The 26,046-nt window shown below is 39.6% G+C and overlaps 1 protein-coding gene across 2 annotated transcripts in view; it reads left to right on the top strand.

Annotated features, from left to right (window-relative positions):
• NLK (nemo like kinase) overlaps nucleotides 1-25,439 on the top strand; it is a 155,527-nt gene extending 130,088 nt beyond the window's left edge. Inside the window, exons 6-11 of one of the 2 annotated variants that reach the window (XM_045837108.1) lie at nucleotides 1,216-1,425; nucleotides 4,459-4,560; nucleotides 11,521-11,607; nucleotides 20,193-20,391; nucleotides 21,331-21,424; nucleotides 23,655-25,439. In XM_045837108.1, the coding sequence (XP_045693064.1) occupies nucleotides 1,216-1,425; nucleotides 4,459-4,560; nucleotides 11,521-11,607; nucleotides 20,193-20,391; nucleotides 21,331-21,424; nucleotides 23,655-23,709 (747 nt within the window). In that variant the 3' untranslated portion in view covers nucleotides 23,710-25,439. The remainder of the gene's footprint in view (nucleotides 1-1,215; nucleotides 1,426-4,458; nucleotides 4,561-11,520; nucleotides 11,608-20,192; nucleotides 20,392-21,330; nucleotides 21,425-23,654) is intronic. The other variant, XM_045837109.1, reaches the window with a different exon arrangement.
• Nucleotides 25,440-26,046: the final 607 nt, after the last annotated feature.

Here is a 26,046-nt window from a genome sequence, read left to right as displayed (position 1 = left end):
AAGATATGCTAAAAATTCATGGGAAAATACGAGTTTAAAATATGTTATTGAACCCTAACCTTTGGGAGGATCTGAATATCCCTATATACCAACATGAATTCATTTGATGGGACCAGACATAATAAATTGAAGACAGAAAGAGAGGGTTGTCAAAATTAGGAGTAATTTTTTCTTTACTTGAAAGTAGTGGTATTTTAAGGTGCCAAACCTTGTTTTGAATAAAATCTTATGCTGGATCCTCAATGTAGAAAACAAACAAAATGTATTGTTGTGTCACTTATATTGACTCATGAAGTTAATCAGTGAGAACCCTGGGGCTTAGGTGGCCATTACTGTCTTATCTCATCTTCAGTGTGGGCAGTGTTAGCTGTGGTGGCCCAGTATCAAGAAAATCTTGATTCCTGAAAATAAGCAAAAGTTGGCTGGCACCGTGGCTGTTTACTAACAGCTCACCTTGCAATCTCAGCAAATTTTTCAGTTAAACAGAAATAGCAAGAAAAGATTTATTCTTAGTTCTACATATTAATTAACCAGCCTTTTTCATTGACTGTTATGTCTCCAGGTTCTAGCATATTGTCTAAGAAAACATACAGGCACTCAGTTAAATATTTATGGCATGAAGAAATGTATGAACCTGGTAGCACTGGTACCACAGTGTGCTGCATTTTGACATTTCACATTTGAGTGTTAATTAGTATTTTAAATAAATACATGTGTTGTTTAGGTACAGTGTTTATGGAACTCCTGAAGTAACTCCTCAGAACTATATTTAGCAGGACTCAGTTTGAAACGCATAGTTTTAAAGAAATTTTACTATATATATTCTCCAAAGATAAAGAACATAGCTCAGGAGGCCTTCAAGATACACCTTTTTTTTCCCTTATAATATCTTCCTTGATAAGCCCCAGCCTTGAAAATGGATAGCTTGGTTTCTACATTAAACACGGAAATACACATTCAGCTGTTTTCTTTTGATTTAGTTACCAGTCAAAGAGAGGTGAGATACATATTTTTAAAATATATCATTTTACATAGAAATATGGAAGTTTCTTCCCTCTCTTACAAATAAGATCAAATTCTATATTGACAAATATTCTCTACCTATATCTTTGAAAAGTATTCAAAGTTCAAAGGTCTATCAAGATTTTATTTGTTGTTTTGTTTCACTTTACCATTTGTCTGCTTGACAATATTTTGGTAATCTTTTCTATTTAGATCTGTGATTTTGGATTGGCCAGAGTGGAAGAATTAGATGAATCTCGTCACATGACTCAGGAAGTTGTTACTCAGTATTATCGGGCTCCGGAAATCCTGATGGGCAGCCGTCATTACAGCAATGCTATTGACATCTGGTCTGTCGGGTGTATATTTGCAGAACTACTAGGACGAAGAATACTGTTTCAGGCACAGAGTCCCATTCAACAGGTATGATATCCCTTTAGGCTTCCAAAGCTTCCAGTTCTGTTACAGATTTAAAGGAAAAGTCATCTTGCATGCATGTGTTGGACTTATTGTCCTGTCTAAATTGGTTTAGCAAATTCAGATTCACTTAAAATTCAGAAAGTTATGAAATAGATTACAGAGAGATTCATTTTATAACTTACAAGCCTATTAGAGGGAGCATTCACTATAGTACATGTGCTAGTGCTCGGCAGCATGCTGCCGGGGACAATGTGCACAGGTAACATCTTCCGTTGTTAGAGGGCCTCTGTTCTTTTTGATTGACTGGGTCTGACTTGAAAATGTATTTGGTGACTTAGTGTACTTATACTTTATGCTTAGAATATAAATTTTGAGTGTTGGTTTCTTTAAGTCTAAACATTTAGAACATTTCTAACCTTTATCATGGGACTAAAATATTTAATTATGTCAAAGAACATCAGAAGCTGATTAAAATGTAGCTTTAACACCCCATGATACTTTCATTGTCTGCCTTTATAAATAATTCATTATTACATATTTTCTTGGGATAATTTCTAAGTATTTTTATTGATAAATTTTAATAATATTATTTGCATGAGAATAATGTAACAATGATGAGCTCATGCTGTGGAATCAAATAGGTGGGTTCAAATCCTAGTTCTGCTACTTCCCTTATCTATTACACCTTGGGCAAGTTAAACTGTTCTGAGGATTGTTATGCAGATTAAATGAAGTAGTAAAGTTGAAAATAAGGCCTGGCACTCAATTAGTAAATAGGATGGTGGTGGCATGCCAGGATGCTAGGGCAGTAAAGGATGCCCTAGCTAGGATGCTATAGCAGTAAATAAGACACAGTTCTTGCCTTTGTAAAACTTTCGCATGAGAGAGAAATTAAATAAGTAAACAAATAAATACAGTCCTAAGTAATGATACATTCTATGAAGAAAAATCAAACCAGGTTAGGGATAGAGAATGATGATGGAGCAGAGCAGTGCTAAAGAATTCTCTAAAGGAATAACATTTGAGGAGTGACCCAAGTGGAAGGGAGGGAGCAAGGTCCCAGGGAAGAGTACTGCAGGAAAAGGGACAGCCAGCGTAATGAAGCCCCTGAGGCAGGAACTGCTGTGGCATGTTGAAGGGATGGCATGATCACGGAAGAGCATGTCGGAGCTGAGTTCAGAGAGAGAGAGAGCCTGACCATGGCAACCTGATCAAGACTTTGGATTTTATTCTTTGCAAAGTGTGTTAGGAAGCTATATGAAGGTTTTGAGCAAGGGTGTGTTTAGATTTGATTGATCACATTTTAAAAGATCACCCTGACTACTGTGTGTCTTTGTACCTAATTCATGTACTTGACCAAAAATGGAATCATTTCTTTTTATTCTCTTTCTACGAAGAGTTGTTAACTGATTCATTAGAAACTATATATGCTGTGATCAACATTTAAATTTATATCTCTGATATATATTCAAAGTCTGCTTTTTTTTAAGTTTACACCTTCAAAATTGATCCTAGTGATAAAAACTTATAACTTAATGCTAAGTACTATTGACAGTATCCATTTCATCGTTCAATACTTTTGGAAAGTAGAGTTTAACAGACTTGCCTGTAAAACTATAATTATCATATCTGGACATAAGAAGCTGCCATACAGAAAAGCTGAAGTAATATATTAAACAAGGATCTGGGATTGCTGCTGAAAAGAACATATAAAGTGTGAAAGAACATATAAAGTGTGAAAGAACATATAAAGTGTGAAGCAACTGGAATGGGATTCAGATACCTCATTTTTTAGAGAAATACACAGGCCTTGAGTTTGCCAGTGAGACATAGCCACTCTTCAGTGGCTACTCTTCATTGGGTGAAATGTCAAGACGTAAAATGGAAAAGGAGTAATTTCTAAATGGAAGTAATTTTCTGTAGCACTTTTTTGTATCTTTGGGAAATAAGTAGCTTACGTGTTGTAATGCCAGACTTCATTAAAAATGTTTCTCATCCATGGGTCTGACCCATGTAATACAGTTTTCTGACTGTACCCATTTGTTTTCATGAGCATGTCTTCCCCTTCTGCCTTTGAGTGTAGTTGTTAGAGGTCCAAAAGTATCACCAACACATTTCCCCAAAAAACTTTGCATAAAGAGCTTTACTTCTATGCAAAACAAGCTACTTAAAGATCTCCATGATTCTGGAGGGCAGTGGTACTGATGATGCCCTCCCATTTAGATGAGTGCGGGAGAAACTCATGCTTTGTATTTGGCAACTCCCACACCAGGAAGAGCTATTTTCTAGGTAAGAATTTTCCATATTGAAGGAATTCTAATGAAATGTTATTTCTAATTAGGTTATGAGGTTACAACAAATGTGGCACTACAGAACATTGTGAAGGTGCTTTGGTACTTACAAAGACTTGTTTGTGAGAAGACCATTTTTATTGGGCTCTTTTATTGTGTCCAGTAACTAAATGTAGCCTTAGCCAATGTCATGGTTGGATAGTAAGTACCACTGTTTCCGGTCAGTGTAACATATTTCTAGCATAACAAGAATGTAAAGGGGTGTGTGATTGTCTCAAATGTTGACAGCCTAGCTTTAATTTCAGGTATAAATCTGTACGTATTTACTAAATCACAGCTGCCTGATTTGTGGATTATTTCCTGAATCTATGTGAAACATCAGAATCTATTCATTAACTATTTGAAAATAATAGTCATTAGCCATCAGCTAAAAGGGCAGTTCACCTCTGCAAGAATCATTGATGCTGTGGGACCAAGACACAGGGCAGATACATGCAGACTCCTACATTACTGTAGCCTTAAAAGGCCATGTTTGCCAAAACGTGTTTTCTATATTTCTACCCTATGGGTTCCTGATAAACATTTTTATGTTTTCCTTAATAGTCTAAAAAGTGAAAGTAGGAGCTCCTACTAATTAATCTGGAACTCACCTTAGGTTTATTTCCCCCAAATTTGGTCCTCATCTCTAATGAAAAGTTGTTTTCATGAGCTTGCTGTATCCATCTGTATTTCGTGTTTCCTGTAGTTGGATTTGATCACAGATCTCTTGGGCACACCATCACTGGAAGCAATGAGGACGGCTTGTGAAGGCGCTAAGGCACACATACTCAGGGGTCCTCATAAACAGGTAAAAGAAGGAAGGGGTGTCTGTATTTAATAACCATCTCTTCAGGCAGGATTTTCCTTCTAGTAGAATAGTGAAGTGAGGATTTTTAAACAAAATCGTTAACTTGTAAGTGTTATTTATTCTGTATGTCATGTCCATAACTAAGAAAATGTTAAATATTGCCCTAGCTGGTGTGGCTCAGTGGATTGAGCACCGGCCTGTGAACCACAGGGTTGCCAGTTCAGTTCTCATTACATGCCTGGGTTGCAGGGCCATTTCCCCAGTAGAGGGCTCACGAGAGGCAACCACACACTGATATTTCTCTCCCTCTCTTTATTCCTCCCTTCCCCTCTCTCTAAAAATAAATAAATAAAACCTTTTAAAAAAATTATTACTACTTCATTAATATAAGTTGTTATAATGATAAAGAGATAGTGGATGCAAGGACAACATGTAATAGTGTCTGACATTCTAAACATTTAGTAAATATTAACACCTGTGTGTCTCGGTTGGTTGGGCATCATTCTGCAAAGTTAAAAGCCGCCGCTGGTTCAATTCCCAGTCAGGGCACATGCCTGGGTTCAGTCCCCAGTTGGGGTGTGAACAAGAGGTGACTGATGAATGTTTCTCTCTCACAGTGATACAGTGAACACATATAGAAGTGGAACAACAAAGCAGTGTATCTCTTTCCCTCTCTCTCCTTTGCTCTCTCTCTCAAATTAATAAATAAACATTTTTTTTGCTAAGAGTTAGTCATCCTTAGCTACCTCCCACACCATCCCAGTTTCCTCTGGATTAATAAGATAGTATCTTTCCAGACATGTTTTTCTATGCATTTGTTTACATATATTTATATAAACAAATATGTACTGTTGTTTGTTGGGACTTCTTGAGAGCTATAGATATACAGGAGAACTTAATTAACTATCTTTTTAAAGTCGCAAATGACTGCTTCAAACTGACTTGTGTTGGTTGATCAATATACACATTTCCATGCTGTGTTACAATCAGGACTCTTTCCAGTGAAACTCGGTTAAACCGGCTTAAGCAGAAAGGGAACTTACTGGCTCATGTAACTGGAAAGTCTTGAGTTCTAACTGATTTCTGGCCCTGCTGGCTTCAGGTAGTCAAGTGATGTTCCATACCAGGAATCTGACTCTTTCTTTCCCTGTTTTCCTGGGTGTTGGCTTCATTCTCAGACAGGCTTTCCCTTGCATGTTGGCAAAATTTGGAACCAGCAGACCAGGCCTTTGTTCTACTAGCATAACCAGAAATAATATTTGGAACTTCTGATTCAGTTAGGAATGTGTTTGGTTATAAGTAATAGAAAATCATGCTTACAGTGGTTAAAAGAAATAGGAGTTGGACTTCCAGCCACGATGGAGGCATAGGTAGACACACCGTACCTCCACACACAACCAGAATAGGGACAACAACAATTTAGAAACAGAGTAACATGCAGAAATTACAGAAAATTTATCTGAATGGAAGTCAGACAACAAAGAAGTTGATTTAGACCCGTGCATCCAGACCGATAGGAGGGGCAGAGATGGGCAACCAGGCACGGGTCGTGGCACTGAGAGCAGAGAGTGGTGGGACCAGGCATGTAAAGCATCCGGGGGCACGCAAGACCTTAGTGGGTGGACCCTGAGTGTGCAGGCGGCAGCTGGCAGACCCCAGCCCAGGGGTGGCAAACGGTAACCAGCAGACCTGAGGCGGCGATTGTAAAGCAAGACAGTGTGTGCAACCCAGGATCCCAGCACTGGGAAATAGAGCCTCAGGACACTGACTGAGGTCACCTGTGGGGGTTGAGGTGCACGGAGAGACACCCAGCCTCAAAAGGGAGGTCCTTGGAGGGTCCCACAGCGTGCACAAGCCCACCCACACGGGAATTGGCACCAGAGGGGCCCAGTTTGCTTGGGGGAAGCAGCAGAGGGGACTGAGGTCCCACGGAGAATGGAGCAACCTCCATTGTTCCCTCTCAGACCCTGCCCCCACATACAGTCACAACCCAGCGACTGGAGTGCCCTGCCCTGGTGAACACCTAAGGCTCCGCCCCTACTGTAACAGGTGCAACCAGACAGAGAGAGAGAGAGAGAGAGAGAGAGAGAGAGATGGCTCAAACAGAAGAACAAATCAAAGCCCCAGAACCCATCATTTTAAGCGACTGAGAGATAGCCAACCTATCAGATGCACAGTTCAAAACACTGGTGATCAGGATGCTCACAGAATTGGTTGATTTTGGTTGCAAATTAGATGAAGAAATGCAGGCTACGATAAGAGAAATGAAGGAAAATGCACAGGGAACCAATAGTGATGGGAAGGAAACTGGGACTCAAAACAATAGAGTGGACCAGAAGGAAGAAAGAAACAACCAAACAGGAAAGAATGGAGAGATAAGAATTCAAAAAAAGGAGGAGAAGCTTAGGAACCTCCAGGACATCTTTAAACATTCCAACATCAGAATTATAGGGGTACCAGAAGACAAGAGGAAGAGCCAGAACAAATAATAAAGGAGAACTTCCCCAATCTGGCAAAGGAAATAGACTTCCAGGAAGTCCAGGAAGCTCAGAGAGTCCCAAAGAAGTTGGACCCAAGGAGGAACACACCAAGGCACATCATAATTACATTAGCCAAGGTAAAAATGAAGGAGAGAATCCTAGAAGCAGCAAGAGATAAGGAGACAGTAACCTACAAAGGAGTTCCCATCAGACTGTCAGCTGATTTCTCAAAAGAGACCTTACAGGCAAGAGGGGCTGGAAAGAAGTATTCCAAGTCATGAAAGGCAAGAACCTACATCCCAGATTGCTCTATCCAGCAAAGCTTTCATTTAGCATGGAAAGGCAGATAAAGTGCTCCTCAGATAAGGTCAAGTTAAAGGAGTTCATCATCACCAAGCCCTTATTTTATGAAATGTTGAAGGGACTTATCTAAGAAAAGAAGATTTAAAAAAAGCATGTACAGTAAAATGACAGCAAACTCACAATTATTAACAACCTCACCTAAAATAAAACCAAAAGAAACTAAGCACACAACTAGAACAGGAACAGAACCACAGAAAGGGAGATCACATGGAGGGTTAGCAACAGGGGAGTGGGAGGGGGAGAGAGGGGGAAAAGGTACAGAGAATAAGTAGCATAGATGGTAGGTAGAAAATAGACAGGAGGAGGGCAAGAATTGTATGGGAAATGTAGAAGCTAAAGAACTTACGACACATGGACATGAACTAAAGCGGGGAATGTGGGTAGGAGAGGGTATACAGGGTGGAGGGGAGTGAAGGGGGGAAATGGAGCAACTATAATAGCATAATCAATAAAATATATTTAAAAAAAAGAAATAGGAGTTCATTTTTTTTAATATGTGGCCTCCCAGATGTGAGACGGGCAAAAAAAAAAAATTCTATCTCATGTAATGAAGGTAAATACGGGAGAAGAGGACTGGGGGTATGTGTTGGGTTAGCCAGTCCAGGTCCCTAACTTGTTTTAGACCATGTGCCCATCCTGGAGCCAGTCATGGCGCCCAGGGGAATAGATCATTTGATATCCCAGGCCAGGGTCTAGTGCCGTCCTTGGAGTTGGGATGGAAATCAAGGCCGGCCAAGCCACGTGAGAGTGAGAAGAGAGTGGTTCTGTAAAGGTCAGGGAATACTGTGGGGACAAAAACACTGTATGGTATTTTTTACTTATTGTCATTTTTCTACAACTCAGAACCTTGGATGAAAAGAATCTTAGCTGTCACAGCCCGATTAAGTATCTATTTAAGTAGATTCTTGTTGAGGCACTGACCCATTGATAGGATTAAAAAGTCTAATTTAGTCCTTCTGTTCACCTCCTTTAAGATTTTCATTTTTCCTCAGATTGTTCCCAGCTAAGTGTGTCAGAAATAGATACAGTATTTTCACTGAAGTTAAAATAGTCCTGTCTCCTGCCCTACCTTACATTTAATAGAATCAGAGTATGTTAGAGAGTTCATTTAGTTCAAACTTCCTATTTTTTCAGGTGGGAGTTTCTTTTATGTAACCCCAGAGTGCTTACCCTTGTGCACTGCGCATTGTGTGTACTCAGTCAGTGTTGCTAGCTGAGTACACAGCTTCTTTGCTGCCCCATGAAAACTAAAAGGAGCATCTAAGAGGATTCACAGAGGCTCGCCACCTTGGCTGCAGGGCCAGCACTCTGCAGTTGGCTTACGACGACTGTGGTGCATCCATTTAGGACCTCTCACCCAAGTCCAGAAGCTCATATTTGCTTCATTTCGCTGACAATTAATCACAGTCACTAAAAGAGCACTCTTTATAACCCTTCCTGTCCTCATGATTCAGCACTGGCACCCACTCACTCCTCCATTGCTAAGTGACTTATAAATGTTCAGACAAACAAAATGGACTGGTGTATTTTTAAAAGGGGGGAAGTGATGTATGTAATGTTAGGGGAATTGGCAAAAAAACTTTTTTCCAAGTGGGATAGTTACAGCATATTTTTAAGCATTCTATTTTTTCTCTTATTCAAAGTGATTGCACTACACTTGATGAGAAACATAAACTTGTCTAGTTCTGATACCCTACACCCAACTGGTTTCAACCATAATGGCTGGTGAATTAGAAGGAAAGATAATTGAATTTGAAATGCAGCATCTCTAACATTATATCTTTCCTGTGGGGTCAATGCTAGGAATTAAATTACTAATGATTATCTTAGTGGAGAGGTATCGGCATGACTGAACTGACTATTCTTTTTCTCTGTGCCTCTTTTTTTTTTTAAGATTTATTTATTTTTAGACAGAGGGGAAGGGAGGGAGAGAGACGGAGAGAAACATCTATAGGTTGCCTCTCCCTCACCCCCACCAGGGACCCGGCCCACAACCCAGGCCTGTGCTGAGTTGAATTGAACCAGCAACCTTTCCATTTATGGGATGATGCCCAACCTACTGAGCCACACCAGTCAGGTGTCTCTGTGCCTCTTTAACATGCACATAAACCCAGAAAAGGAGAAAGTATGTAATATGACTGTCCTAGGATAAAATTAAACTTAGCCTTATTTTTAGCATATCTGTTGGGTTGTACTTCTGTAAAGAAAGATTCAGTTTGGGGTGGGAGGGGTGTTTAAAATTTCAGGTAGTCTTAACATCCATTCATTTGATTTTCATAAGCTCCCTGTCTCATATCCAGATGTCCTCAAGTCTTACAAATTTTGCCTTTTGTCCCCTATCCTGCATTCAGTGGCTTCTGGATCTTCTTGATTATGTTTTCCTTGCCCACCAGAGAGGTGTTATTTATCTTCGTTGCTCCAGAACCTAGCCCAGGACCTGACATTTGGATGTGATGTTGGTAGGAAGGCAGGCCTGTGCTGCTGCGGCCTAATAGATGAGAAAGCCAAAGTTCAAGTGATCTACCCAGGGCTAGTGATAGCAGAGTTAGAATTTGAACCCATGTACTCTTGTACTCAGTCCAATATTCCCTTCTCTAAGCTGTACCTCTGAAAATAGCATGAGGTGTAGATTAACTTTGGAAAGTGGAAAGGAAAGAATTGCTTGTGGTGAGACATTTGAGTCTGTAAGAATTGGCTGGAATTTAACTGCCAACCTGCACAAGCCAGTGAAAAAGAGGACAGCTATGCAGTCAAACCAAGAATCTGAATCTTTTAAGAGTATCAAAGTATTTCATTTTACATAACAAAATTCTTAGGGAGAAATACATATCTGTTGAGGTATAAGTTAAAAGCTCTTCCTTACATTCTATACACACACACACACACACACACACACACACACACACACCTTATCTTGACTAATACAAATTTCAGAGCCACCACAGACTTATATATTTTTAACAAAAAATACTTCTCTACCTGCAAACATGTAAATGTACCAAGTCTACAAATATTTGAATGCCAGCTATATATGGGTTCTGTGTACATACAGCTTTTTATCTGTAGTAGTCTGGTCAAATAATACTAAAGTAAACTTGAGATCATTTAGTCCAACCTCCTCATTTAATACTTAAGAATACTAAGACTCAGGTTGATTTAGCTAACTTGTTAGTGAACTAGAACCGCTGTCTCATCTTATACCCAAGCCATCTTACCTCTGTTACTCCTTGATCCTGAAGAAAACTTCTGCAAGTGAATGATTACCTCCTGAGGGTTCTGAAGTGTCCAGTTCTTGTTGGATTTTCCTATGTGGCTTTCTTGGGAGGTGGCAGATATGTAAATCTTGTAGCAAGATTCTGAGACTGTGATCAAGATACAATGAGACTTTTTAGTGTCACTTACATGACAGACAGAGCAGTGATGCCATTCGCCTGTTCTGTCCCAACTCTTCAAGCAATGAAATAGAAGCTTTATAAGCTCTGGCTTTTCAGGTCTTTGTAAGAGCCTCCTCCTTGCCTCAGTGCAGGAGGGTGAGAGATGGGCATGTGGACATGCCTGCCACTTAAGAAAGGCAACTATTGAATGAGAAATCAAGGCAAAATAGGTGGACCCAGTGAAAACAGTGGCATGCTTTCTTAGAAGATTCTGTAACATCTTAAGTGTCTTACAGCTCCTTTAGGACTGGTGTTTTAGCAGCTTTGTGGTAATGTTGCCATAAGACAGAGTTCACATGCTTGCTTTTTGCAGTTTACAGGCTTAACTTTGCATGTAGCCAAGGAATTAAATCCTTTTTCTCCCACTCCTAGGAATGTTTGGTCTTTCTTTCTTGCCAGAGCATTTACAGTACAAGGCTAATGGGAGCTCCATATTTACAGGATTAGCTTTCATTTTCCATAGCTTTAACCTCCAATTCATAATCATGCAAAAAAAAATGCTGCTGGAAATCTATGACTATTGTTGTTTTTAAAGACTGGTTAATGAGGGAAATATTCGCTCCCTTTGAGTTTTGACTTATATGCATACATTTTTTGATCTGGGTATTTACCATGTCATAAATTAGCTATACTCGAATCTACTTATACTCATTTACATATTTGAATTCTTTATTTTTTCACAGCCATCTCTTCCTGTACTTTATACCCTGTCTAGCCAGGCTACACATGAAGCTGTTCATCTCCTTTGCAGGATGTTGGTCTTTGATCCAGTAAGTAGTGTTTATTTTTATATTTTGTAATTTAAAATACATTTGTTATAAGAAAAATATCAAGAGATGAACAATGTATATAATGATTTTTCAAAAGATAAATTTCCAGTTTCATGGATATCATGCTCACTCATCACACAAAAGTTTGATCATTAACACATAAGAGCTGAGGTGAAGAGAGATAAGGAGAAAACTGTGCCATCCTTATTTATTTCTATTTGTAGAAGGAGTTTGACACCAAGTTAAATCAAGGAAAAAAATATTAACATTATTTGAAAAAATCTGCCCATTATACCGCGTAAGGAAATGTTTACTCTTTAACTTGTTATCACGGTAGTTTTTCCAAATGCCATTTTTGGGCTTTTGGACTTGACTCTTTTGACTCAGTTCTGCTCTTCATTTATTCATTCATCCAAACAATATTTATTACTTACATCTCTGCCAATAACTATTGTCAAAAAAGACTAAAAAATTGAAGCATTTTTTATTATATTTTATTGATTATGCTATTACAGTTGTCCTGATTTTTCCCCCTTTGCCCCTCTCCACCCAGGACCCCCTACTCCCTCAGACAATTTCCCCCACCATTGTTCATGTCCACGGGTCGTACATATAAGTTCTTTGGCTGCTCCATTTCCTACACTGTACTTTACATCCCCATGGCTATTCTGTAACTACCTATTTGTACTTCTTAATCCTCTCACCTCCTCACCCATTCCACCACACTTTCCCTTCCATCTGCAACCATCAAAATACTGTCTGTATCCATGATTCTGTCCCTGTTCTTGTTTGCTTAGTTTGTTTTTCAGATTCATTTGTTGATAGAATTTTATTGTGCATGGTTTTGATTTTATTCTTTTTCTTAAATAAGTCCCTTTAGCATTTTATATAATAATAATGTTTTGATGATGATGAACTCCTTTAGTTTTTCCTTGCCTGGGAAGCTCTTTATGTGCTTTGATTCTAACTGATAGCTTTGCTGAGTAGAGCAATCTTGGTGATAGGTCCTTGCTTTTTATGACTTTGAATATTTCTCGTAACCTGTAAAGTTTCTTTTGAGAAATCAGCTGGCAGTCTTATGGGAACTCCCCTGTAAGTAACTAACTGCTTTTCGCTTGCTGCTTTTAGCATTCTCTCCTTATCTCTAACCTTTGACATTTTAATTATGATGTGTCTTGGAGTGGGCTCTTTGCACCCATCTTGTTTGGGACTCTGTGCTTCCTGGACCTGTGTATCTATTTCCTTTACCAATTTAGGGAAGTTTTCTTTCATTACTTTTTCAAATCGATTTCCAGTTTCTTGCTTTTTCTCTTCTCCTTCTGGCACCCCTATGATTCAAATGTTGGACCTTTTGAAGTTGTCCCAGAGGTTGCTTATACTATCTTCATTGTTTTGGGTTCTTATTTCTTCTTGTTTCTCTGATTGGTTGTTTTTGCTTCCTTATGTTCCATGTCATTGATTTGATTCTCATCTTCATCCACTCTGCTGTTGATTCCCTATAAATTGTTCTTTATTTCAATTAGTGTATCATTTGTTTATGACTGGATCTTTTTTATGTTGCTGAGGTCCTCACTAAGTTCCCTGAGCATCCTATTAACCAGTGTTTTGAACTCTGCATCTAGTAGATTCCTTATCTCCATTTTGTTTAGATTTTTTTTCTGGAGTTTTGATCTGTCCTTTCATCTGGTCCATGTTTCTTTGTCTCCTCATTTTGGCTGACTACCTGTGTTTGTTTCTATGTATTAGGTAGAGCTACTTTGACTTCCCATCTTGGTAGTATGGCCTAATGTCGTAGGTGTCCTGTGGGATTTAGTGGCACAGCCTCCCCTATCACCCTACCTGGGTACTTGAGGTGCACCCTTTGTGTGGGCTAAGTACACCCTCCTCTTGTAGTTGAGCCTTGACTGCTGTTGGCAGGTCAATGGGAAGGTTTACCCAGGCCAGTCAGTTGCAAGGATTGGCTGTGACCACTTATCACCAACCTCTGCTCTGCATGGGGGATCAGCTGTGCAGGTGCTCAGTGGGGTGGTAGTGCTCTGACATCTGTAGCTGTGCAGTGGGTGCGCTCACCCTGGAGGTCCTTGGGTTGTGTAGGCCAAAGACAGCCCCTACCTGTGTTTTGCTTGAAGCCACCATGCTGAGCTATAAATCAATTTGAGATGGCTGCCACTTATGCTGGGCTTGGAGATTCCCAGGCAAAGCCAAGCTGTCAAGGCTAACTGCTGGGCTAGTGCCAGGCCTGGGACCACTTCATAAGAGGCATGGGGGCCTGAGGGCTTGCTGAGGCTGGCTGTTACTTGTTTGAGAAGATTTAGGAAGTTTTGAAGCATGAGCCAAGACAAGCCATCCATATAGAAAAGCAGCTTGGGTGGGCCCATAAGTTGGGTGGCACAGAGTCTCTGGGGATCTCCAAGGTGGGTCAGTGTTAGCCAGGTTGATAGAGTCTCAGGTATGGCACCAACTTGCCAGCTCTTTGGGGGAGTGTTTAGAAAAGGGACAATGGCCTCTGCTTGCCTTGATGCTAGGCACTTGTCTCCCCCTGTATACCACTAGTAACTTTCAAGCTGCTACCCCTGGTGCTGAAGCTTAGAGGGAATGAGTCTGAGTAGGTGAATCCTTGTGCGGGTTCTTTAAGAAGTACTGCTTGGGACTCCAGCATTTTCTTCCACCAAGTCAGTCCCCACTGGTTTTTGCAGCCAGAAGTTGTGGGGACTTACCACCCTGGGCTGGGGGCCTGGTATGGGCCTGGGACTCCTCACTCCCAAGATAATCCTTCCTGAATTCTTACCTAGCACACATGGGTGAGGGACCAGCCTCTCTGTGTCTCCACCCCTCCTACCAGTCTGGATGGATGTGGTTTCTTTAATTCTGTAGTTGTCACACTTCCATTCAACTTGATTTCTGCTGGTTCTGAGTGATGGTTGTTCTCTATTTTGGTTGTAATTTTGATGTGGTTGTGCGAAGAGGTGAGCCATGTCTGCCTACGCCACCCTCTTGACAAGAAGTCAAATTGGAAGCATTTAGAAAAGAAAATTTTACTTGCCGACAGTACAAGAAAGTCACCAAATACAAAAACAGTGGGTATTTAAAGGGGGAAAAGACCCACAAAGTCAACAGTTACTACATTTTCATTGGTCTGTTTGTGATGAGAAAGCAGCAACTATCTCACATGAGTATCAGATCCACAAAGGTCAGAACTATCTGCACATCAGCATAACAAAAATTAGGGATAAAAATGTTTTGTTAGGGAGTCCATGTTTGTGAGAAACAGTCAAGGTTTATTATTTGCGGTGACCAGAATCAATCAGAGCGACAAAGTTATTATTTTTGTTACATTTCAGGGTGCATAGTAGATCTTTATTTGTTTGGTGTGGTGTTTTTTTTGTTTTTCTGTTTTTTATTTACTTTGTTATGTGAGGTGCTTAGTTATACAGAAGCAAGACAAAGTGGCAATTCTCAATTCCACAGTCCCTCCTTGTGGTCAAGTTCCTGCCATTAAGAACAGTGCCAGCCACATAACTTACTCAATGATAGTGATTTAGCATCATTTAGCAGTTTGGTATTTTGTTTTATTTGGCAAGTTTATCTACATAGCTATCAGGAGATGTTGATTAATACATAAAGACCTTTTGTATGGTTAGCAAAACTAGAGCCACATGAACTTCAAGCTTCAGAGGTAATTCAGTCTGCCCATAGAGGATTTTGTAAAGGCCCTGAGGCAGGAATTCACTTTTATGTGTCAGAAATATCTTAGTCTCTTTATTAGTTCTATTTCCATTAAGAACGAAGAACCATGTACCCGTAATTCACCTGTACTGGGTTTTTCCTGCAGTACTTCTGTCTGTAAGATGTCCCCTTTCTCAGAGACGCCATGTCTGTTAACAGGAGCTCGTAGTCTTTACAGCCTTACAGCCAGAAGGTCCTCCGTCACAGAGCAGATACCACGCACGTTATCCTGGGAGGCCTTTGGACATCAGTTCTGCATGGAAATGTAGTCCTTATTCCTTAGTACTGGGATTGCCACACCTAATTTAATGAAACGTGGTGTCATATTTACAAGTCAGATATATCTGTAAGAAGGAGGTAAGATGTATCTGGTAAAGGGAACAGATTCTTATTGAACCTAAGTAAATAACTACTTAGTCATTAAAAAAAATAATAGAGGAATTTAGTTAAGGCACACTACATATTTAACTGTTTTTATCATCATCTTTTAGAATAAGGCCAACCAATAAATGTAATTTTTTAACAGAATTATTATTTTTAAATTGGCTTAATGCTGTATTAGTTTATGATTACCATTTTAAAAGAATGTTTTAACCTGTTAAATTGAGGGTTAGCAATAGAATAGTAACCATAATTAAATCAGTTTATTTAGTCTATTTAGACTGCAGTAATTAATTAATTCTTATTTTGTTGATCTTGGGTTAAACAGTCTATTGCCACGTGTCTGCTGCTGGACTGAAACATTCCGGAAATCCTGACTCAGTTACTTGGTTCAATCTAAGAAGTGGCTCTCTGTGGTGATGATGTATTATACTCATTAATTTATGCCGTGAAGACAATGGTCAGGAATACCATCTGATAACAGTCCTTTACTGAGGTCCTCATGATATTTCTTAAGGAATACTCAATTCCTGATCTTTTGCTTGTAGCAGGAGAGTGTGTTTAGGCAAATATAAGAAAAAAGCAGCAATTGTCTATCAAAGAATGGTAAGATTAAAGGTCCCTGGTTCTTTTATTATAATAATATCAACAATATTGGAGAGAATGGGTTATAACAATAAATGTATAAAGCGTAATCAACTGTTACCTCAAAATAGTAAAGACATTAGCCCTGACTGGTATGGCTCAGTGGGTTGAGCATCGTCCTGCAAACCAAAACTGGTCCCCCGTTCAATTCCCAGTCAGAGCACAGCCCTGGGTTGCAGGCCAGGTCCGTGGCTAGGGGCATGCGAGAGGCAACCAAATGATGTTTCTCTCGCTCTTTTTCTCCCTCCCTTTCCCTCTCTCTAAAAATAAATAAAATCTCTTTTTAAAGACATTAAACAAATCTCCAGAGACCTTAATCTATCTAAAGGCAGTAGTTACAAGCATTATTTTTAAAGCATAACAATAATTATTAGGAATTTAGAAAAATTATTCACGTTTTCCCCTTGACAAAATCACACCTATTATCTTGCATACACATCTTCCTACCACACAAAGTATTTTACATTCTTTAAAAAAATATGTGTGTGTAGCCCTGGCTGGTGTGGCTCGGTTGGAGAGTCATCCCTACACCAAAAGGTTGGGGTTTCAATTCCCAGTCAGGGCACATGCCGAGGTGGCCATTTCAATCCCTGGTCAGGGCGCATATGCAAGGCGTCCGATGGATGTTTCTGTCTCTCTCTTTCTCTTTCTCTTTCTCTCTGTCTCTGTCTCTTTCTCTTCTCTCCCTCCCCCCATCCCTCTCTCTGTAAAATCAATAAACATTTTTTAAATTTGTTTTAAAATATGTGTAGTTGAACCCCAAGATATATACTTGCACACTTTTTTAGCCATTAGCTACTCTATAATGAATTAATGAAGAGCCCAGGTATATTAAAGTATGCAAAGACCAAGTATTAAATTAATATTAGTAGTCTTAATGTTAACTGAGAATCAAAAGATTAAAATTTAAGTTGATACATTAAGTCCTTATGATGTGTAATATTCTAAAAACTAATTTCTTTTTAGAAAGAAATTAGCTATTACCATTCATCTAATTTAGTTGAACACATAATTTTGAAATTCCACAATCTTAGACTATTAGTTTATCTAACCAGCAAAACCAGCAGGAAAAAAAAGCAAATTCAAAATGATTAGGCTTTTTGAGAGAAATTAACCCAAAAGTTGTATAAACTAGAATATTCTGCATACTGTTATTTGTACATGGCAATATAGTCAGGAAGGAAACAGTTTATTTTTGCATATGCCATTTTTTTCTATTATAGTTTACATTCAGTATTATTTTGCATTAATTTCCGTTGTACAGCATAGTAGTTCAACAGTCATAATCATATACTTTACAAAGTGTTCCCCCTGATATTTCCAGTACCCACCTGGCATCACACATTTGTTATATTATTGACAGTATCTCCTATGCTGTATTTGACATCCCTGTGACTATTTGGTAACTGTCCATCTGTACTCCTCAGTCCCTTCACCTTTTTCACCCAGTCTCCCAAGTCCCCTCCCAAAAACAGAGATGTTTTCAAATTTTTGTAAGTATTAACTTAGATTTATTTGAAGAGTCATTTTGCGTAGAAATATCACATGACCTCTTTATCTTACACAGTTACATATTTTGCTTCATACTTTGTAACCTAGTACTTAGGGTATTATTTTAACTCACAGGTAAAGCTTTTTTAATCTTCAAGTTACAACTTTAGAAAGAAAATTTTTCTAAGAGCTAACATATTTAATATGCAAGGGAGAATAATGTTTTTAAACAATCTTTTCATTTCTTGTTGTCTTCAATGTGTTAATATTCTTTCTAAAAGCCAATTGGAATGGGAGTTTACTCCATTTTAAGAGATATCATAATATGATATATTAACTCCCTTCAGAAGTGTATTAATTTGTTTACTTAGGAGTATTTTATATTTATAAAATGGAAATTTTTATCAATTCTATCAAAACTAGAAGAGCCAACTATGATAAAGCAGCAGAATCTAGGATAGAAACAACTGTCCATATCTGCTACAAATGTTGATCGGCTTAAAGGAACGAGGTACATACAATATGCACTTAAGATGTGTAGGGCATAATTAAGCACCATTAGGTCCTTCAAAAGAACGCCATGACTGAAAATCAGATTAAGTGTGTGATTTATTTCTCAATGTAGCAGGACAGTTTTTTTATCCTTTTGGTGTCCGTACCCTTTACAAAATGACTGTCTCCTTTCTTTGACCTTGTTTCAGAAGTCCTAAGTAGACTAAGTTGGTTAGAGAAATGAAAGGTGATCACTGCATGCCAGGGATTTGAGATGCTTTCTGTTCACAGGCTTCTCTTAGGTAAGACCCTTCGGAAGGCCTCTGACTAGTGCACAGAGATCTTCCCAATGCAGAGCATGCTATCAGTGGTTGGGAAAACACCAAAATCTTTTCAACCTTGCATTCTCAAATTTCAGGAAATATCAGAGTCCTCAGACACACAGACAGAGAAACAAACAAAAGATCAACAGGAAAGTCAGATTCCAGCTGCTAGTAGCAACTCACGGGGCCCCAGTTTCTGACATCTGCCACCTGACAGAAATGACTTAATGGTCAGATGACAAAATTAAAACCCAGATTCAGTCACTGCTTCCACCAGTGTGGACACGATGAACTGTGTTAAGTCGGAAACAGAAATAGAGTTGGCCAAGAACCAGACTTAGTGAACAAAAGCCAGAAAGCTCAGTCCCACATGGGAGACTGCCAGAGACACTCGGCATGGAGGAGCCCAGTCCCCAGCGAGGTGTACTGTTGGCCAGATAGTTTCTTCTGGAGACGTTTTGACAGTAGACCTTCATCCCAGTGCAACCTCCAGAAGTATCTGGACTCATTTAGAAAAAAAAGGAAAAGTTCCCTTGCTAAGTTAATCAGACTTTGGGTCACCAAATACAAAAGCAATGGGAACAAAACCAAAGTTGTCGAGTTTACATTGCCTGTTCGGGGCGGGCGGACGGCAGCTTTCCTTTGCGACTGCCACATCCTGAAAGGCCAAGACACCTTTTAACGTCAGCACAGGAAAATGTTGGAGATGAAAATGTTTGGGGGGAATCCAAGTTTATGGGAAATAGTTAACATTTTGTATAATCAGTCAGGATGATTGGGGTTTTATTTGTTGAGTTTGTTGGTTTGAATGCAAAATGGTTTGTTTGTTTTTTTTTTAATCATGTTATGTGAAGCATTTGATCATATTGGAAGTGAGGCGGAGTCTCAGTTTTTCTGCTCTCTACTATTGAATCCATCCTTAAATCCTTTAAAATTCACTTCTCTCGGTGGTACTTATATGTCCACCAAGCTCAGCTGTCAACCTGAAAACTGAATATATTAAGTATTCTGATCCCAAGTGTCAGAAAACCACAGGCTGCTGATACTCAGACTGAGATGGGTAGGAGAACCTGGCGTTCAGACCGTTATCTGCTGCCTGACTCCAACAGCTTTCAGATGGGCCTTTGCCCTAGTTGATTTGGTGCTTTAAGAGAATAAGTTCCGAGCAGCTTTGTAAAATTGCCACTGTGATCACATCTCTTCTAAAGGCTGAGGCATGTTTAGAAAATATAACTGTTATTTAAAATGCAAACTTATCCCCTTCAAAGCATTACGTATTTAAATGTCATGATTTGTCATTTTTGACCCTGCATACATTTATTGCACCGTAGGAACTTTTCAGGATCTTAGCAGAAAGTCACCTCATATTCTCTCAACTGCTGCTTTACCTACCTCTGAATTCAGTTATCCCTCTTAACACAGGATATACCGTAAAATATAAGCAGTTACTGTGTCTTATAAAGATCCTGTGTAGACAGTCATGTTTATCTGTGGTGTTGATGTGCTGGTCTCTGAATTTGATTGCAGTCCAAAAGAATATCCGCTAAGGATGCCTTAGCCCACCCCTACCTAGATGAAGGGCGACTACGATACCACACGTGTATGTGTAAATGTTGCTTTTCCACCTCGACTGGAAGAGTTTATACCAGTGACTTTGAGCCCGTCACCAACCCCAAATTTGATGACACTTTTGAGAAGAACCTCAGTTCTGTTCGACAGGTTAAAGGTGAGTGTCTTTTTTGACCTTCAGCCTGGCGAGATCACTAGTAATACTTCTTATCAGGTGGCCGTGAAAAGCTGGGACCTGGATGGTGACCAAAGCTACTCTGTAGGTTTATTTCACAACCTTGTGTGTGGCCCTGTTGTCCAGGGTTTGTGTGCCAAGAAAGCTGTGTGTGTTACAAAAATGCTGGTTTGATGTTCCATCCGGGGGCTGGAAAAAAAGGAATGAATCTTTTTTTTTTCTCGTTTTCAAAGTTCATTTATTTAATGACTGTAACTCTGTATATTTAATATGTATTCACTCAGTGCAATTTATTTCATTGAATGAAATACATTGGACTTTTTAGTATAACATGCAAAGTTTTTAAAAAGATAAATACCCACTGAGGGAATCATTCCATGGATGATGACAAGAGAAGGAAATTTCTGCTAGACTCGTAAAATTTCCTAATACGATCTCCTATGGGGTGGGGCAGGGTGGAAGTTTTTTGGACATCCAAAATTCTGAATGATTTGAGTGTGTGCTCTAGGGCATTTTAAGAGAGAGACTAGTCCCCAAAGTAACCAGCCCCCAAACAGTGTACCTAAACATCATGGTTTTTGAACAGATTTTCAAAAAGGCAGTAATTACCAGTAATTTAGACAAGTTCACTTATAATGCAAACCCTGTGGAGTCACTCTCAGTTTATGGACCGTTTTGCTCTCCCACTGATGGGACTTCCACCCTGTGTGATTCCACTTTGGGGTTTTTGCCCGTGTTGAGCAGCAACTGTCACTTTAGTTTCGGGAAAGTCCCTCTGGATTCTGCCTGATAGATGGCGTGCGTCTGATTTAATAAGCCAGTAGGAAAAGCTGCTCTGATGCCGGCTAGTGTTAGCTGAGAACCCACTGCTCCCAGGCCTGCAAACTGGCGTGCCTTATGTGATGTTTGTTTTCTCCACAGAAATTATTCACCAGTTCATTCTGGAACAGCAGAAAGGAAACAGAGTGCCTCTCTGCATCAACCCTCAGTCTGCTGCTTTTAAGAGCTTTATTAGGTAACTATATGTATGTAATTCTGACTTCCTTGTTGGAATTAAAAGGATGCCATTGTGATTTTGTTACTCAGCATAGTTCTGTTTTTATTTAGATTAGGTAACATACCTGGCTGGCGTAGCTCAGTGGATGGAGCACGGGCTGGGAACCAAAGTGTCCCAGGTTCGATTCCCAGCCAGGGTACATGCCTGGGTTGCAGGCCCTAACCCCCAGCAACCGCACATTGATGTCTCTCTCTCTCTCTCTCTCTCTCTCTCCCCTTCCCTCTCTAAATAAATAAATAAAATAAAAATCTAAAAGAAGGCAAGCCCTACAACGGGGCTTGAGTCTAAAAAAAAAAATAGATTAGGTAACATAGATAAAAGGTCCAACAGAAAGTTTCTGTTATGAACTTTGGCTTTAGTCCAAGGCATATTAAAACGGAAGCCTTAGTTTTTACACTGCAGCCAATTCGGTGCGGCCACTTGGGCAGCCTTTTCCCAGATGATCATTGTGCCGCCTGATCATGTACGTGGGGGTCCTCCCGCAGCAACAGTGCAGCCACTGTCCTGGAGTTAAGACATGTCCGTCGGGGCTCCCACTACCACCCCCACCACCGCCATAATAAGTGCAGGCAAGAAAATCGTTTTTTATAGGTAGACTGCCAGTTTGTCCCGTGGGCTTAAGGCTTAAAGAGCTATAAGCCTGCTTTGGAACCTAGCAAGCCTCATTCTGTTTGTCCTTTCCTTCTCAGTCTCTTTTTCCCTCACTCCTTGTATCAGTCAAGGTTCAGACACTAGAAGGAAACCACACCCAGTAAAATTTAATAACCAGAAGCATTAACTAAGGAAAGAGAATGAACAAGGAAGAAATGAAGAACTTACAGGAGGCCCCTTGGGTGGACCTCTTTGGGGATGATGTGGTTGTCAGAGACTCGCCCCCTTGAGGGTGGTGCAGAAACTTCCAAAAGTGGGGACAGAACTTGTCCATCGAAGAGACTGCTGGGTTGCAGAGAAACTTGCCAGAATGTGTGGGTAGACCAAAGCTGGGTCTTTCACATTAGGGGGGAAAAAAAAAGGCACACCAGAACCAGGAAGGGCAGCTGCTTCCTAATGCTATGGCCTTGCAGTGCCTTCCCAGCGCCCTCTGTCTACAAAGGCTAGCGGCAAGCCGGGTGGCAAAGGAGATGTGCCAGCAGGGTCTGGCTCCGGGATCACAGAGCAGGACAGAGAAGGGTGGATGTGGGTCTGAGAGGCCGTGCCCTTGCTCCTTCCTTCCCCACTGCCTTTCCCTCTCTTCCCCCCTCTTCTCCCGGCTTCTCTTTCCCGTCCCCTCACCTCTGCTTTCATTGGCCTTAGTGTGGTATTTAAGTTAACCAAAGTCAAGATTTTTTGTTAAGAATTCTTAAATCAGGGTGACTTTCATTTATTCTCTGGATATATCAGTAAAATAAGGGATTAAGTGGTATTTTTACTTATCTGTGGTTTAAAATTACCATGTTTTAATTTTTTCCCCTAAGAGTCAGTGACCCAGTCAATCAAGTAGTTTTAATATCTTTCCAGGTGCAAGTTACTCATTATACTGGGCCCCAGGGGAGCAAAGTGGTAACACACACTCCCTCATGTTTATAATCTAGTTGGCAGCGTTAGACAGGCATGTGAAATAGCTGATAAAACAAATCTATGGGTAACAAATGCCAAATGATTATCCATTACTCTTCAATTAATACTTGGTAGAGTTTATGAGGCTCATTCAAAATAGGTTCTCAGTAAATACCACTGTATTTTCAGAGGCTACTCTTAAATGGATAATTCTGCATCCTTCGGGATTATTTTTTCTGATTCATTCTAAGTATTATTATTTACAATAGCTGCCATTTACTTTATATTATGAAATAGGCACTGTGGAAGCATTGCACATGCATTATCTCGTTTATTCATCACAATAGCGTCACCCCTTCCCAAAAGAGGAGAGGTGAAGGAGTTTGCTGTGTCACACACCTAGTAAGTGACATGTGGTTTTCAAGGCCGTGTATTTCTTAGGCACTGTACCATGTCATCTCACTAACACTGTAGATCCTTAAACAATTTGGAACAAATGCAACTTGAGAGAAGTTAAAAGAAACAGAAATGAAAGTCCGCAACTGGACTTCACAATTTTTTTAAAGGAAGAAAGGAAAACAGGCAGCTGGGAGTTGCCCTTTGCCCTTGGTGATGTCACCAGCGTTCTCACCGTGTCTCCATTTTCTTCCAGTTCCACTGTTGCTCAGCCGTCCGAGATGCCCCCATCTCCTCTGGTGTGGGAGTGACGGTGGACGATAATGTACTACTGAAGATGTAATGTAGCTTTCCACTGGAGTCTGGGATTTGCAATTCTGGAGGTTAATCATGCTTGTACTGTAATTTTACTAATGAAGTTTTAAATTAACAACCACTACTTGTATGATATGAATAATATTTAGAAATGTTACTAGACTTTTAATCTTGTAAAGTGGTTGTGCTTTTAGAAGAAAAATATTTTACCCAGAGTTGCACATGTTTTATGAATTTAGTGCAGCTGTTATGGCTCACCTCAGAACAAAAGAGAATTGAACCAAATTTGGGAGTTTGGGGTTTTGTGTTTTTCTTTTGTTTTGTTTTTCTTTTTTAAAATGAAGTGAGATTGTTCACACACATACACACACACACACAGAAGACAGTCATACCTTTTGATATTTGAGCCATTCCTGAAAATTATGGGTTTTCTAAAATGAAAGAATCTAGAAACCTTGCCTGCGACCAATCATGGAGCCACGTGAGCGGATCGTGGCTGCACTGGGGGGAGGGGCATGCCACCTAATGATCAAGCCCTATAATTAGCTTCTCATTAGAGCCGTGACGGTGATGTGTGCTGTCTCAAATCCAATGTTGTGGGTAGAGAGAATGAGTTTGTGACTAGGAGAGACTAAACTTCTGTTTTCCTTACCCAGTATAAATATATATATATATTTAATCTATTTTTATTAGAAGTTTTTCTGCTCTTTCTTACATAAAAGAACCCCCAAGCATGCATCTTTCATGTGTGTAAATAATTCATTTCTGGGCTAATTTCAAAAGAATCCCAACATTGCTGTATAGAGAGAGAACTAGCTTGCACATTTTAGGTCTGTGAAATTTTGTGAGACTTTTCCTGCACTGGACAATAAAAATAAATAAATAAAAGACAAAAACAAATTTTAAAAAAATTTAAAGCCACAAAAAAAAGGCACATAGGGAATTATGTCAAATGTGTTTGTGTCCTTAGGCAAAGCTGTGGGAGTCTTGAAATGTCACAGTAGTAAATAACTTATTACTTTTTGACAAACTCTTTCTTCTGTTGGAACACTGAACCCTTCTGTGCATATGTATATACGAACACAAATCGAAGGCCTCTACCTCCTGGAGTTACACAACTTGGCTTGTTTACCTCCACATGCTGATGATGACTATTTTTTTTTTTTAAGTTCAGTGTGGAGACTTGAAACTTGAATGTCCCTTCCAACTTTTATATTAAAAATAAAAAGACAAGAAAATTGAAGATCGTTTTTCACCTGTACAAGGAATACTAATGGATCGTCTTAAAATTGGTTTAGGAAAAAACCTTGGTGTGTGTTATGGACAGTTAACTGTTAAAGTTATTGTAAGTTATCTGTATTTAGCAGAGAGTATTTTCATCTTGAGTGATCTGAGCTGAATTTGAAGACTATTAATAAGTTATGTTTGGAAGTTTTAACTTCAATGAAGTAATTATTTGCTGTGAAAGAAACAAACATTACTAAACAAAGATGGTGCAATATCTTTGTTTTTTTTTTATGAGGCTCCTGAGAATCAACCCAACTGAAGCATTTCAATTCACTTGAATGAGAAACGTGTTTAGTATCAAAAGAGCCCAAGAAGACACTGGTGTGAAAGGTACAATCTCAGAGGTTGGTCAGTTACCGTGGCACACTTACTGGTCACTTTGTACAATGTAGATTTGAAGTACAGTGGTGAAAACATTAAATGTGACATTTGAAAAAGATGTGTCATCTGTTTATTTCAGTTCCTTTTTTTTCTTTGTTTTCTCTTCAGTACAGCTTGTCTATACTGAATTTGCAAAGTTTTTAGACATTTCCTATTTATATTCCCACTTAGATCTTTGAGGAAATTAGATATGCTTTTTAAATATCTTCTGAGAGCCCTGGCCAGTGTGGCTCAGTGGGTTGGGCGTCCTCCCGCAGCAGAAGGTCACCGGGTTGATCCGAGGCTGAGGCACATGCCTGGGTTGTGAGCCCATCCCAGCTGGGGCATGTGTGAGGGGCAACTGATTGATGTTTCCCTCCCACTCTTTCTCCCTACCTTCCTCTTTCTCTAAATAAATGGATGAATTCTTTAAAAAAAAAAAAGTCTTCCCAGGAACTTTAGCTTGCCAAAAACATATTGAAAACTTAACTGATATCAAAGACACTGTGATTTAAATACATACAATTTGAAAGTCTTTCTAAACTGGAGAGCCTAATCTAGTGGTTTTCAAACTTGTTAAAAGCAAGGAGCCCTGTTTTCATGTGAACTCAAACTCCAGGATAGTAAACAAAAGGGGACTGCCTTGAACAAGCGGACTGCTGAGGGGCCTTGCTCCCTCCCTCTTC

The sequence above is a fragment of the Phyllostomus hastatus genome, unplaced genomic scaffold (assembly GCF_019186645.2).
Source record: "Phyllostomus hastatus isolate PE091 unplaced genomic scaffold, TTU_PhHast_1.1 phas_contig_210, whole genome shotgun sequence".
In the NCBI taxonomy this organism is placed as follows: domain Eukaryota; kingdom Metazoa; phylum Chordata; class Mammalia; order Chiroptera; family Phyllostomidae; genus Phyllostomus; species Phyllostomus hastatus.
This window is presented reverse-complemented; position numbering and strand designations above follow the sequence as displayed.